This window comes from Microtus ochrogaster, unplaced genomic scaffold (assembly GCF_000317375.1).
Source record: "Microtus ochrogaster isolate Prairie Vole_2 unplaced genomic scaffold, MicOch1.0 UNK70, whole genome shotgun sequence".
NCBI classification, from domain to species: Eukaryota; Metazoa; Chordata; class Mammalia; order Rodentia; family Cricetidae; genus Microtus; species Microtus ochrogaster.
In genome coordinates this window covers 1,302,709-1,316,394 of record NW_004949168.1, presented here as the reverse complement: position 1 = coordinate 1,316,394, position 13,686 = coordinate 1,302,709, and the positions used below count along the sequence as shown (strand labels likewise).

Genomic DNA, 13,686 nt, shown 5'->3' with positions numbered 1-13,686 from the left:
AAGGAGTGCAGGAGAGTGCTCCCTGGAGGAAGGAGTGCAGGAGAGTGCTCCTGGCTCCCAACAGGCAAAGACTGAGAGCCCTTTTCGCACAGGGGGAGGGCCAAGGCCTTTACTTGAGATAATTAGCTACTTCTAAGACTAAAGTTGTAGAGACATCTTGGAGATGGGGCTGCATTGTGATTTTCTCTGCTCTATTGCAGTTCAGCGGGAGTGTAGGCGCTGATGCCAACCAGCAGGGTTCCAACCAGATCTACAATGTAAGTTTCCAATCTGCAGACCTGCCTGCACAGTCTTATCCTAGGACCCAGGGAAGCTCCAAGACCAGGCTCCGCTGTAGGTCTGGTCCACAGTTATCAGCCCGGTGACTGGTGGCAAGTTGTGTGATGCCAGTTTTCTAACCCAAAGACTGGGGAAGCAATGGTCTTGTCCTCACGGTAGCACGGAGTGGAGCATGATGATGAGATGCAAGGCATAGCCCCGCCTCTTGTGAGTGAAGTTCCGCCCACCAGCAATTCTAGAGCCAGAAAGGCAGTGGGTCTGCGATTTCCTCTCTGGGAGCCTTGGTTTCACTTGCTAATGAAAATGTTATCCTGAACCCCAGTAGACAGCTGGGCAGGAGGGAAAGCACACGGTAACTCGGGGTTCCTGCCATACACCATCCTAGTATCAGCTGTTTTCTGAGGTACTGGCATGAAGAGGAAGCAGTTTCCACGACTCTCATCTCTCTCCATGCCTTTTTTTCAAAAATTACATTTCCTGGAATTGAAGAGTCAGCTAGGAGTGGTTAGTGCTCCTACAGAGGACCCAGGCTTTTCCCCAGCACCCATATGGTGGCTCTCAAACACCTGTAACAATAGTTCCGGGGGGGGGGTTCTGAGGCCTCTTCTGCAGACATGTGGTGTGCAACATACAGCAGGCACACACATGTACACATGACAAATAAAATATAAAATGATTTGAACTTCTTATTGTGCTCTGTGTGTGTGTGACACGATGCACACATATAAGTCAGAGGACTCTCTCCTTTCACCACATGGGGCCTGGGGATTGAACTCAGATCCCCAGGCTCTGAGGCAAGTACCTTTCCCACCGAGATACCTCACCTTCCCCATGCTGCTTTTTGGGAAACCAAAGCCCAGTTTCAGTTGATGAGGTTCCGTTCTCCTGAATGTCCCATCTCCTGTTGTAGGAGCTCAGTCTAGGACGAAGAGAGGAATATGACGTTTTGAACCAGAACTGGGCTGGGAATCCTGAGACGGGAGGCAAAGAAGTAAGGATCTCCTTCATCTCTGGGGTGGGAGGGCTTTGAGGGTGGGCTGCTCATCCTAGCACAGAGGGCGCTAGACTCACAGTCACATGGCTAGGGACTGGGACAAGAGGATGACAAAGAACCTCTTGCTGCCAACCCGTCCCTCTCTTCTTGGTTCCATTCTGCATCATAAGAAGCCCGGTCATGGGTAATGTCACCCTAGTCTTCACCCTAAGCTCTGTTGACCTCTCCTCCGGTGCTCCTTAGCCAACCCAACTGTACACATGATAGCATCACCTGCCTCCGTAGGACAGCCCTGATGTCAAGATAGACATAGGAAGGGGCTAAGACCTGGATTCTGAATACCCTTTTAGAACATGGCCACCCCAGCTCCAGGTGACTGTGTCCTCTGCCCTTCGTAGATTCCACTCCTGTAGGGAGGGGAAGGGCCAGATGACTCCTCTGTTGGGCTAGAGGCCTCCTAATTGCAGGGGTCAGGACAAAAGTTCAGTTTAAGGTCAGTACTACCCAAAGCTACCCAATGTCCTCAATGTCTTTGGTCATACCTGTCCACTCAGCCCTGACCTAGGTCCTCTGTGATGGGTATACATTGCTAGAGGGCATGGAAAGTAGCAAAGTCCCTAACCCCTATTCCATCCTCCAACCTCAGCTCTTCTCCTTAGGATCAGGAGGGGGAGGGGAAGGGCAAGGAGGGAGGGTGTCAGAGCTTCCCGTGGCCACAGCTCAGTAGAACCTGATGAGCATTGACTGGCTGGCTGGGCCCTGAATGAGGGGACCCAGCCCAGGTCTCCCTTTATGGTGTATATAGGAGTCCTTTAGCAGGGGTGGGGACGGCTGATCGCCCCTAGGGCCTGCCCAGGTGGGGACGGGAATGTGTGTGCAGGAATATGCGTAACCAAAGAAGTATGAGCCGTGGAGCTGCTGCCAGGGCGCAAGGCTGGGGAATGTGGAGGAGACAGACACAGGAAAAGGCAGTGTGGGTCAGGTAGCATGGGGTCCATTACACTTTCCAGCCTGAATTCTCTCTAATCTCTGCTCTTTTCTGTTCCTCAACAGAAGAAGAGGAACCCCCAGGAAGGCGTGTACAATGTACGTAGGAGAGAATTCACCATTCACCCTAGAGAGCTGGAAGAAGGCTGGGGGAGGGGCTGTTCTCCTTTCAGTCTTTCCATCTAGGCCAGGCCTCCCCTGCATGGTTATGTGTCACCTGCTGGTAGGTTTAGAACATCCCTTGAAGCTGAGCAGGGCCACTTTTTTTTTTTTTTTTTAATTTTAAAACCATGGGCTCTGAGCCTGTCCTGTGGTTGGGACATGGTGGGAGCTGCAGCTGCAGGCTAGGCTGGGCTGGAGTGTGGAGCCGGCATGTCTGAGGGGGATGCTGAGCCCAAGGGCTGGAGTATTCCGAGCACTTTCTCTCATTGCAAAGTCCATCCCATCGCCATATCAGGCCACAAAGGTGCCACTCCCCACTGGTGGGGCCTCACAGTAACTGGCCGATCACAGCCTGTGGTATTAGCTGTGGAGAGATGACTTGTTCAAACAAATGACTCATTGCTCCTCTTGAGCCCGTAAGTTGTCCAGTCGCCCACACCTATCCTGTACGGTTTATTATCTAGAGCAGGTAGACCAGAGAAGATTCTCCAGTCAGGCTGAGGAGACTTAGTTGTGGGCAGTAATGTTCATAAGTCTAGGGCTTAGAACCTTGAGGACCAGAGCCTGCCAGCTTGGGAATCCAGAGGCTTCTGGGGAAAGGCCCATTCTGTCTCGGTTAAGAAAATACATCACCTCTCCTCCTTCAGGCACTGCAGAAGAACCAGATGGCGGGTGCCTACAGCGAGATCCGGGTGAAACAGAAGGTAAGTGCTGCTCTTCCTCGACACCCAGGTAGGTTCCTTCTGGCCTTTCGGACATTCCTGCTAGTCTTCCTGTTCCACCTGTGCCCATGTGATGGCTGCCAAAAGTGAAGGTGCCACTGGAAAGTACGTGAGACTAGGGATGGGCTGAGATGTCAGGGCTAAATGGGAAATCTCAAATCCATGGCTAAGCTTTGCTGGAAGCAGATTCAAACATTCAAGTAATGCTACTGTTCTGTACTTACTGTCCGGGGACACTGGGTCCTCGGGGAGAATGAAAGAATGTTCATTAATGACTGCATAAGGATCTCAAAATATCCAGAGTAGAGCTCTGAGTTCTGAGTAGGCAGGTGACTCTGTATGATGAACTGGCTAGCATGTGTGGACAGTATCTTCCATGGGCGAAGACATACACTTCCCTTGGCAGGAACAAGGTTTGAGCTAACTCAGTATCAGAGCTCAAAACCATCACCTAGTTGCCAGTCTCAGTGAGCCTTTCTGATGGCAAGATTCTGGAGCTGTGTGGAGGTCCCAGATGCCAAAGATCTGAGTTGGACAGTGTGAACTTAACTGCTGAGGCACATGTCATCTTATTTTATAGAAGCAAAGGTCTGGCCAATGGCCTTCTGTACCAGAGGAAGGGATGCTGGCTGGGAATTAGTCCCTTCTGATCCCGAATGGGGTGGTTGAGCAAGAGTGAGTGCTACTGCTGATTCTCCTCCTTCCTAATCTTGTTACAGAGGCAGAAAGACAAGGGGCACAATGACCTTTACCAGGTAAGAGCTGTTGTCCACTTGCTGGGAGTGCTGTTCTGACATGGGATAAAGCTAAAGCTGCCATGGTTTGCTTGCTGGTGGCACCAGCCCTTGTCAACAGACAGGGAGAGCAAACCCAGGGATCACAAGCAGACCGGAGGCCACTCCACTGCCATTATGCCTCTATAGCAGGGCTGGGATCCAGTTGTGGAGGCAGATACTTAGCTTTAACCAGAGGGCTGCGGGAGTTCCATGCCATCTGGGGATAGCAGACAATAGCAGCTATCTAAAGAATGGGACGGGAGCCCCCAAAAGGTGCAGGACCCTACACAGGTGATTAGTTCCTTTGTCCACTGCCTTAGCTTAGCTCTGCTCAAAATCCTAAGACTTAGGAAGATCTAAGAGAGTGAACAGAAAGATTGAAGAAAGAAAAATAGGCAGCTTCAAAAGAGAAATGTTGTTGTAATCAGGTGCCTGGTTTATGTAAATGAGTGAAAATTATGCAGACTGTGTGCAGAGAACCCACTTTCTAAAAAGAAATCCCGTTGGCTTCGGCTTTTTTGTTGCTGGGCTTGCCCGAGTGCAGCTGCTTACTGGCAGCGCTGAAGCTGAAGTCCCGTTGCCTTTTCAGTCCCTGGGAACAGAGAGAGGCTTTCCCACCCGTGAGACTGGGGCCAGCGTTGCCTGCCTGTCCAAACAATATACCACAGTGGCCAGAGACTAGAAACTCCTGAATAAGGACTGAAGTCAAGGAGCCACCAATTGCCCTATGACTAGTTCAGACTTTCTGTGGGCCCAGGAAGTAGATTCTCTGGAATATCCCAGATTCCAGCTTAGTATGTTACATGGGGAAGCTGCCTTCCTCTTTGGTTGGATGGGGAGTCTGATAGATCCCTGGTACTGCAGGGGATAGTGTTTGAGAAACTGACAAGGGGTGAGAGCCAAGCTGGAAAAAAGTTGCTTCAAAGTCATTTTAGCAGGACAGAGAACCCACCTTTCTGTCAGCCTTCTGAGGCACGAGGTGATCTTCTCGGGCTGCCAAAGGCAGTGGAATCCATGAGCTACAAGCAGTAAACTTGTGCCTGTGGACTCTTGTTCATTCTTTTGTGATTTGCTTCCACCAGGGGCTCAGTGCGGCCACTAAGGACACCTATGACGCCCTTCATATGCAGACCCTGCCCCCTCGCTAAAAGCCAGGGGATTTCCCACCCATAGGCCTGACCTGCTGTTGACTGTGAAGGACAGAGGACAAAGCGTATACAATTCAGTTTATTAATTTCGCTGCCACTATTTTATGAAGAGGATGCTTCTGGTTGTCACACCCGTCTTCTCCAGTTCCAAAGCACAGTACACAGAATGTCGTCCCTGAACTCTCTAAAGGCAGAGCCCCCCTAGCTCTTACCTCAGCCCAGTTCCCACAGCAGAGCCAACCCCTAGCCAGGGGGTTGGGGTCGGGACACTGACATCCTTCCTTCCTTTCACAGCTGAGTTCAGTTTGCTTTTTAATACCCCCAGAGAAGGCCTGGGTACTGTTTGTATTGTTCTATTGATATTGACTTAGTTTGCTCATGCTGTAAATTTGGCTTCTGTTGTCATCCTCCCCACAGTCAGGATGACCTCTAATTAGGCCACGTTGTAAAAGAGAGAGGCAGGTAGGAGGGAGCCTAGGCAAGTGTCAGCCAGAAGAGACTGAAAGAAGGGAAGCAACATGCTTGGAAGGTCCCCAGCAGTTACAAGGGGCCTCCTTCTATCAAGCGTAAATCTCCCAGCTACTGTGCCAAGCACTCCAGGAATGGAAAGATGCCTTATCTTCATGGAAAACACACTCATAAGAGTGCAAATGATTTGTGCACAAACTGGCACAGAAAACAGGACGTCACTGCATACAATAAACCAGTAATAATAAAGCCAAGGCAGTAAAAGAAAAGGGGGCAAGTTCTGCCTTCTTCCCGGCAAGAAGGGCAAGCCCACTCAGGTCTGCACTGCCCACACAACAGTGGAACAGTGAGCCAATCAGTGGACTGCAACCTCATGGTAGAATTAAAGTGCCTGTGACCATGCATGGAGGACCCACCCATCTTGGGGGTTTTAATTTATACTAAGTAAACCCTGTTTTGAATAATAAATGCTTTGCTAAAAATGTTGTTTGAAGCCTTATTTCAGTGGTGAAGCCTGGGTAGTAATGGAGACAGGAAGTTAGCAGGTGGGTATCAGTAGATGAAGCCATCCTGAAAGTTGCCATGAGGAAGTGTCTGTGTAGGATGTGGCATTAGGCTGGCAGTTGTGCCTCCAGATAGGGAAATGCCCGGCCTCATGACTGAGCTGGAAAAGGATGGTGGGAAAGCTTCCTGAGGTGAACCTCATTATGGAGTGCAGAAAAACTCGGGCGGGGCAGTAACAAGCAGAGCAGAGCATCCAGGAGTGAAAATGGAGCAGTATCACTTGTTTCATAAGACTTAAAGCATGTTAAAAACAGTCTTATTTCGTGGTTAAAATGTAAAGCCATGTGACTTAAAAAAATCATGATGAATCAGTTCAGTGGTTGAGAACATTTGCTGATCTTGCTGAGGCCCCAGGTTCAGTTCCTGGTCTTGGGAATGAGAGCATCTCTTCACAGAGACCACGTGCTCATCACCTCATCTCATGGGGAACTGCTTCCTATGGGGCCTTGGGAGCAGCTAGAAGACAGCTTATAAAAAAAAAGGAAGGGTCACAGTCTCACCTCAGAGGTTTGTTACATGGAGTTTGACTATCTCTACCAAAAAGGATGTTCAAATTTTGAAACTACTTTAAAAAATAACTTCATGGTTATTTATAAAGTTATTTACATAATAACTTTATAGTTATTTTTGCATAGACTTACATGCAAGACATATTAGAGGGAAAGAATGGAAAATAACAAGTTAATTTGACTTAGGAACAAAAAGTAGATCCCACATCTGCCTTTTGGCTTTGGCACTTTTGTCATTTTGAGATGTTTTTTTGTCAACATATGCCTGTCAGGGGTACCTCCCAATGCTCATGTCTTCTATCTGTGGGATTCTCCTTTCCTCAAGAAATCAGTGAGCTCTACCAAGTGCCAGACATTTGTGTCTAGAGCAGAGGCTTAGGTATGTGCATAGCAGGGCCGGAGGCCAGTTCGAGATGTGCCACTTTCAGAGGATCCTCTCCCACCACCTCTGGTTCAGGCCTGGCACGAGATGCTAGAGGTATCTGGGTCTGTCAGTCAAACGACAGAGCCCAAAGAGCCAAGTCCAATCCCAGTCAGCAGTCGCACACACAGTGAGTCAGACGCTCCAAGGAGTTCCCTTGAAGGATCAGTCAAGGGCCAGTGTGTTTGATAATGCAGAGCAGTCAGGTCTGAAGGAAATTCCTGCTACTCAACTCAAGGTTCCATTGAGGGTTTGGGTAAAGAAAACAGGGGCTACAGCTCACTAAGGAAGTCAGAGGGTAAGTTTTATAAGACTAAGCTGCTTAGACTCTGAGGTAGGAAGACCTGTGGGAAGAAATGATTTGGAAGGCCCATGTGGTTATCTGTGCAACTGCCTGTGTAAAGCAGCCAGAATATCAAGGCAGCAACCTCACAGAGATACAGACAATGTGAAAACACTTGGAAAATGGTTTAATGTTTTACAACAGAAATTGCAACTGTACAGTTACAGTAAGTTTAATATATATAAAAATTACAGCAGACAAATGCATCTACACAAACCCACCATTTCATTCTGATTCACTGGCACCCACACAATCTCTCCCAAGCCCTGGCCCCTCTGCCAGCCCCAGAGGGGGAAATCACATAAAGGGCACTTTTAAAGAGACAGCACCGCTCATAGTCCCCACCACTTCCCCAGGCCTCTGGAGGATCAGCTAAACCCCAACAAGTAGAACTGCTTGTGTTTCAGGTTTCTCAGGGGGCACAGATAACAAGGACCAACACTCCAAGTTATCAGCTGACTTTTATAAACTATTCCCATGGGAGGAGAAATGGCTACAGACGCTCTGGGGCAGTGAGGCTACACAATAGCCACCCAGACTGCAAAGTCATCTTAAGGAGAAATGTAAGAGACACCCAATAACTACTCAGGAATTCTTACTGCCTATTACAGCTGCTGGGCAGTTCTGGAAAGAATCACGTACATCATATTGTAAGTTTCCACAAAGAAGAACTCAAAGTCACATTTGAAAGTACACAAAATAACATTTGGGGAGGCCAAGGTGCCAATTTCCCTTGTGTTCCTCCCTTGACAACAGTGGAAAAACACCCCTGAATCAATATTAATTAAAAAGGGGGGGGGGAGAGTGAGGGAGTTAAGATATTTAAAGACAGAAATAAACATCTTTAGAAAAACACAATCACTGTCTCTTTAAAACCAGACCCCAGCTGGGCAGTCATCAGTGACTCCACACTTGTGTGGACACCGTGGAGATTATTACTGAATAGTATGTACACTCAGAACCTTTCATTTTTATTACGAACACCTAGGCAGTGAAAACTGTTATGTTAATACATACAGACACACCCAAAACATACAAAAATACTATTATTTCAAACTACCAAGAATAGGACAGCGCAAGTTTTCATGCTATGACTTTAAGAGCATTACACTGAAACAAACAAGAAGTTAAATGACATTTTTCTTTTAATATCCTGGAAATATACCAAAATATACATCTAAGCTTTGGAATTACTGAGGTTAGACTAATGCAAGTGCTGGGTAATCGTACTTAATACACAAGTCTAAGGTTCTGCAGGAAAGAAATTGTCTTTGGTATCTGCATCAGGCTAATATTATTAACATTTGGATTTTGCTTTGGGATAGAGCTTGTATGACCCTAGAACCAAATACCCCCCTCCCCCAATGAACTGAGATTAAAAAGATCCATGTAAAAATCTCCTTCATTTGCGACCCCCCACCCCCCCCAACCCAAGTTAAAAAGTCACAGGCATCTACCTAGCACAAAGGTTATGAAATACAATGCATAGTTGCACAGTGGTGCTGCAAAAGGAAACAAAACTACAAACAAGAAAAGAAAAGTTTGATAATCGCTCTGTATGTTTCCTCACAAACGGGATAGCCACTTCCAAGCAGTTCCAGTAAAGAAAAGAGAAAGAAGGCTCAGAAGGGCCCCTTGGGTGTGTAGACCCAGCCCCAGAGGTGAAAGCACCCAGCAGAGCAGCCAATCCTGTGCCAGTGTCTTCAGCGTCCCCATTCTGTGGAGTGGCCATCATGTAGCAGCTCCCAGCTCTAAGGCCTTGTGCTAAGCTCTGGTGATGACCCTGGTTGTTGTCAGATGGGTTGTGGTGATGGGGTTTTGGCTTTGGTTTTGGAAAATCTCATGTGCCAGTATTTTTCATGCATGTTCTGCTCACAGTTAAAGAGTCAAAACTACTGAGCAGGCACCCGAACAAAACTCTCAACTTGGAAAAAAAGCTTGCTTGCCCTTTTGAGCTGGTCAGAGGTGTCTCCACCTGCCCTTGGGCATGTCTCCAAGTGCCAGGACACCATAGACTGGATTGAGGCTGAAGACTTCCCTTTTCTTTGGTTTTTTTGTTTGTTTTGAGTTTATACAATCATTAAGAAATCTTTGGTTTTGGCTGGAAATGGAAAAACAAAACAAAACAAAGAAACCACCCTCCCCTGGCTTATAGCAGCAGTGTTATGACCTGACCTGGTTAAGCTTCTTATTTATCCCCCCAACTTTGGGAGTGGGGATTAAAAGTTGAGAACTACATTCAAAGAAAAGGTTGAAAGGGCCAGGAATGCAGCTTCCAAAAAGCCCATTGGATATAAGATTGTCAAATAATAATAATTATTATAATAATATCAACAATAAACTTAAATATTTGGTTGTTTCTTTGTTTTTGGTCATGTCACACAGGAAACAAGAGAAATGTGTATGCGGCAGTCATCTTAAATGAACCTTTGGGTGTCCTTTCTACCAAGTCTTGGCAATGAGCAGAACCCCAATGTTCAGAGGGGAAGGGTCAGCTGTGACCCCACTTGGAAAATGCCAAGGACAGAAGCTGTGTGTGTCTAGCTGTTGGAAATATGGGGCAGATGGAGGAGAGAAGAGCTGGCAGTCTTTGAAGGCAAGGTAGTGGGGGAAACATAGGAGACCTGTAATGATCCCTGACAACAAAACAAACAGGAGATTGCAATTTGCCCTCAGTTTGTAGTAGCTTCAAAACAGAGACATTCAGAGGCTTAGGGGCAGGGCTCATCCCACCCTAGGCGACAGGTCTTATGATGCTATAGGCCAGAGTTCAATGTTGCTGAGAAGAGGGAGGGCAGACTTGGCAACTCTGTAGGGTTGAGAGGAACTTAAAGCAAGTTACTTAGTCACGAGTTAGAAATGAGGTATACGACAGCTCCTGGACAACTGGTGGGCAAGAAAACCCCACACTTACTCACCTAGCCTTCACTACTACCACAGAGAAGAGGAATCTGAGGTCCACTCTGGGAAGAGGTACCTCCCCCAGTGAGTCCTCCTGTGGACTGAGTAATGCACACATTCCCATGGAAGCAGAGGTAAGGAGTGGGAAGAAGGAAGTCTTTCTCTCACCATCTGGTCTTAGAGGAGACACCATTTACCATTTATATCATATAAAGCCAATGCTGTAATATTGTCACAGTCTTGGCAAACATGCCACCCCCACAATGTTTGCAATTTTATACCTCACCAGGCTAGCATTAACTAGTTTACTTTATCCTTATAAAACATGTGCCTTCTGCAGACTCATGTAGGAATGGAACCCAAGACACACTGCCCCCAACCAACCTAGCACAGTGCTTCTAAGAGAGACAGTCACACCAGTGTGGGAAAGTGCATTTTGTTTCTGTCATTAATTTTCAGACCTGAGACACTCTCAGGGCTGGATGGGCACTGACCGTTTTTATCTAACGAGATCACATAAGGAGCTTCCATGCAGATGCTTCCTTGTTGAAACAGCACTGTAGCCAGCTGTCTTGTCTGCCTGCAGACCTTGGGATACAGTGATGGAGATCACTACCACTGGCAATTTAGGAGAGAAGCTCTGAACTGCTTTTGTGAGGTTGTGGTTACATTAAACAGTGATGAACAAGTAAAGAAAACAAGGGAAAATGTTACAGCAGACCTCAGCTTCTCCCTTTCCCCAGTAAATTAGTCTGGGGTTCTTAACTTTCTGACAGTGTCCTGGGTTTAAACCAGAAGGTGGCAAGGGTGATGGAGGCCTGTGCAGTGTGGGCAGACTCAGGGATGCAGAAGAATCATAAACGGCTTCCCTCCCTGAACCCTGGAGCTTCACTTTCACAGTTGAAATGATGTTCATGATGCATATTGTTTTCCCACAGCATTTGTTTCAAGTGCTCTTATTTTAATATCTCTATTACCATATAAACCTACCTAATGCTTTGAAAAGTCACACGACATTAACACTACTTTTATATAATGTCAGAATAATAACAAGTAAAGCTTTCATGAAGTTTAGCAACCCAATCACGTTTGTTGGACCATTAGTAACACGTGTCTTTTCCTTCTCTCTCCATGTCTATGTTTATTTATCAATAGTATTCCTAAACAATGAACATCTTAATTTCCCAGAGTCCATATCTTAAAAACACTGTAGACCAAAATAGCTCTACAGGAGAGTAAGAGAACATCATTTGGCTTTCATGTAGTCTGCTCTTCATAATTAAATATTGACTGTTATCTAACAACCTGCTATCTAACAGGTTGGATGGACTAGTTTTATTTTTAAGAATTAGATAAAGAGAAATAAAAATTCTACTATTTTTTTTTTTTTTGCACTCCTCAAGTTTCTTGCTCGGTAAGAATATCAATGCCATGCTGAGCAATTCTAGTAGTGTCCACAGAGCAGCAGGGAGGAAGAAAATCAATCTCTGCGAAGCAAGAATGACCAATGAGACATCTTTCCAAAAGTGAGGAAGGAGTGAAGGAATGGGAAGAACAGAGACTAACTTAAGCATTTTCTCTATCCTTTGACTATTTGGAAAGCTTAATGATAAGCAACAGTACAGCAGTGTCTTTGGCATCAAAATCAAATCCCACTCAAGTTCTGTGAGCTGGGACATTTATTAAAAAAAATAGTTCTTGGGATATAGTTAGTATCAGAACTCAGGGAGTCAAGAAAGTCTGTCCCAGAATGAGGCAGAAAGGTTTTTAATTTTTCCCTTAACCAACAGTTTCGCACTTCTTCCATCTCATCAACCAATCCTTAAACGCCACACCTTACTATAGGTGCCAAGTGTGCGGTTAGCTTTAAACTTCTTGATTTTTCTTTTGTGTTTTGGTCTAGACAGAATTATCCTTGAAATAAGAAAAAGAAATAAGGTTTAAAAAATATTGGGCTACTACTAGCACAGCATTCACTAACATGACAGAGGGTGACTCACTTCACTTTAATTTTCCTAGATCAAGATATATCACTTACCTCCTCCTCTCCATTCCTCTCCAAACTCCTTGGACACATGTCTCTATCTGTCTCTTTTCATCTGCGCAGTTGGACATGCACACTCTCTTCCTTTGCCTAGGCTTTAGCTATGTACAGAGGTAATGGATCATTAGGAGAGGCTGGTAGGTCTGGTGAGGGGGGGCATGGCAGCCACAGACAAGAAGGGTTGTAAATCTGCCCTTGGGCACCCTGAACCTACTGGACACCCCACATGTCACCCGCATGCCTCTGCACACTGTGCTGCATATCAGATGACAGAGGCCTCAAACCCCCACCCAGTCACAGGGAATATCAAGTTTCCTTTGGCAAGACAGATATAAAGAAAAACACATACGAGCAATATTTTCCTTCTAACACAATCAATTTCTCCTTTCTCCCACTCCAACCCCCCCAACCCTATAAACAGGATCCCGAATACATACAGCATCAATCATGTTTATCAACCATAATAAACATTAGTTCAACTAAATACTACAGCTAGAATTATTTCCACTATTTATAAAGATTTTTTTCTTTCACTTATTTGGTTTTTACGTCTAAAACCAGTTCGCAACAATGCTAAGCTATGCTGAGGTATTTTATGAAGGTGCCAGAAGCTGTTACCCACGAGCATTATTCTCACAGATTAAGGTACCACCATTCAAAGAGAAAAAGGGAAGGAAAAAGAGGCAAGAGATCCAGATCACAGAACTGACACATGATTCACAAGCTCACTGCTTTTAGAAAAGGCCAAGAGCAGAAAAGTCAAAATAATTTAAGAATAGAATGCTGGTTAGAAGAAATTCTAGACACAAACCAACTTCCAAGGAACCCCCCTGCCTCCTGGTAGAACTTTATTACACTAACTCTCCATGGATGAGGAGGAGAAGGCAAAGAGATTCCATCAACCTTTACTAATGAAAGCAACTCATTTCTGCTTTTCTATTCAGGCCTGTGTGTACACTGTGGGTGCCATCATGTAAGCCTAGAGTGGCTCTTAGTTTCAGAGAAACAAGCAAAGAATTATTTTTCCTCCTCAAAAGTGAAAATAATACTAAGAGAGTCTTATTTTTACAAGTCTCTGAAAATGATTTCAAAATAGCCAGGGATTTCTTTATATGAACAATATAACATGGTAAATGCTGTTCATACCCACAAATCAAAGTAAACTCATAACAGTTATGAATGAATTACTAAATCAATTTCTGCCCACTTGGATAATTATGGGTTTTAGGTCTTTTAGTATTTCCCTCCCATTAGCACTGTAATCTTGAATGTTTTCAGTTCCAATTAAGTACACTTTATGTTCATCAACTTCAGCAGCCAATTTAAAGTTTCTGAACAAGCTTTCCTGCTGAGTTTCTAAGGTCCTTC

At 45.6% G+C, this 13,686-nt stretch overlaps 1 protein-coding gene across 1 annotated transcript in view; it reads left to right on the top strand.

Moving 5' to 3' along the window:
- Cd247 (CD247 molecule) overlaps positions 1 to 5,251 on the top strand; it is a 12,379-nt gene extending 7,128 nt beyond the window's left edge. Inside the window, exons 3-8 of the mRNA XM_013354804.2 lie at positions 201 to 257; positions 1,190 to 1,270; positions 2,327 to 2,359; positions 3,070 to 3,126; positions 3,864 to 3,899; positions 5,003 to 5,251. Of these exons, the coding sequence (XP_013210258.1) occupies positions 201 to 257; positions 1,190 to 1,270; positions 2,327 to 2,359; positions 3,070 to 3,126; positions 3,864 to 3,899; positions 5,003 to 5,068 (330 nt within the window). The 3' untranslated portion in view covers positions 5,069 to 5,251. The remainder of the gene's footprint in view (positions 1 to 200; positions 258 to 1,189; positions 1,271 to 2,326; positions 2,360 to 3,069; positions 3,127 to 3,863; positions 3,900 to 5,002) is intronic.
- Positions 5,252 to 13,686: the final 8,435 nt, after the last annotated feature.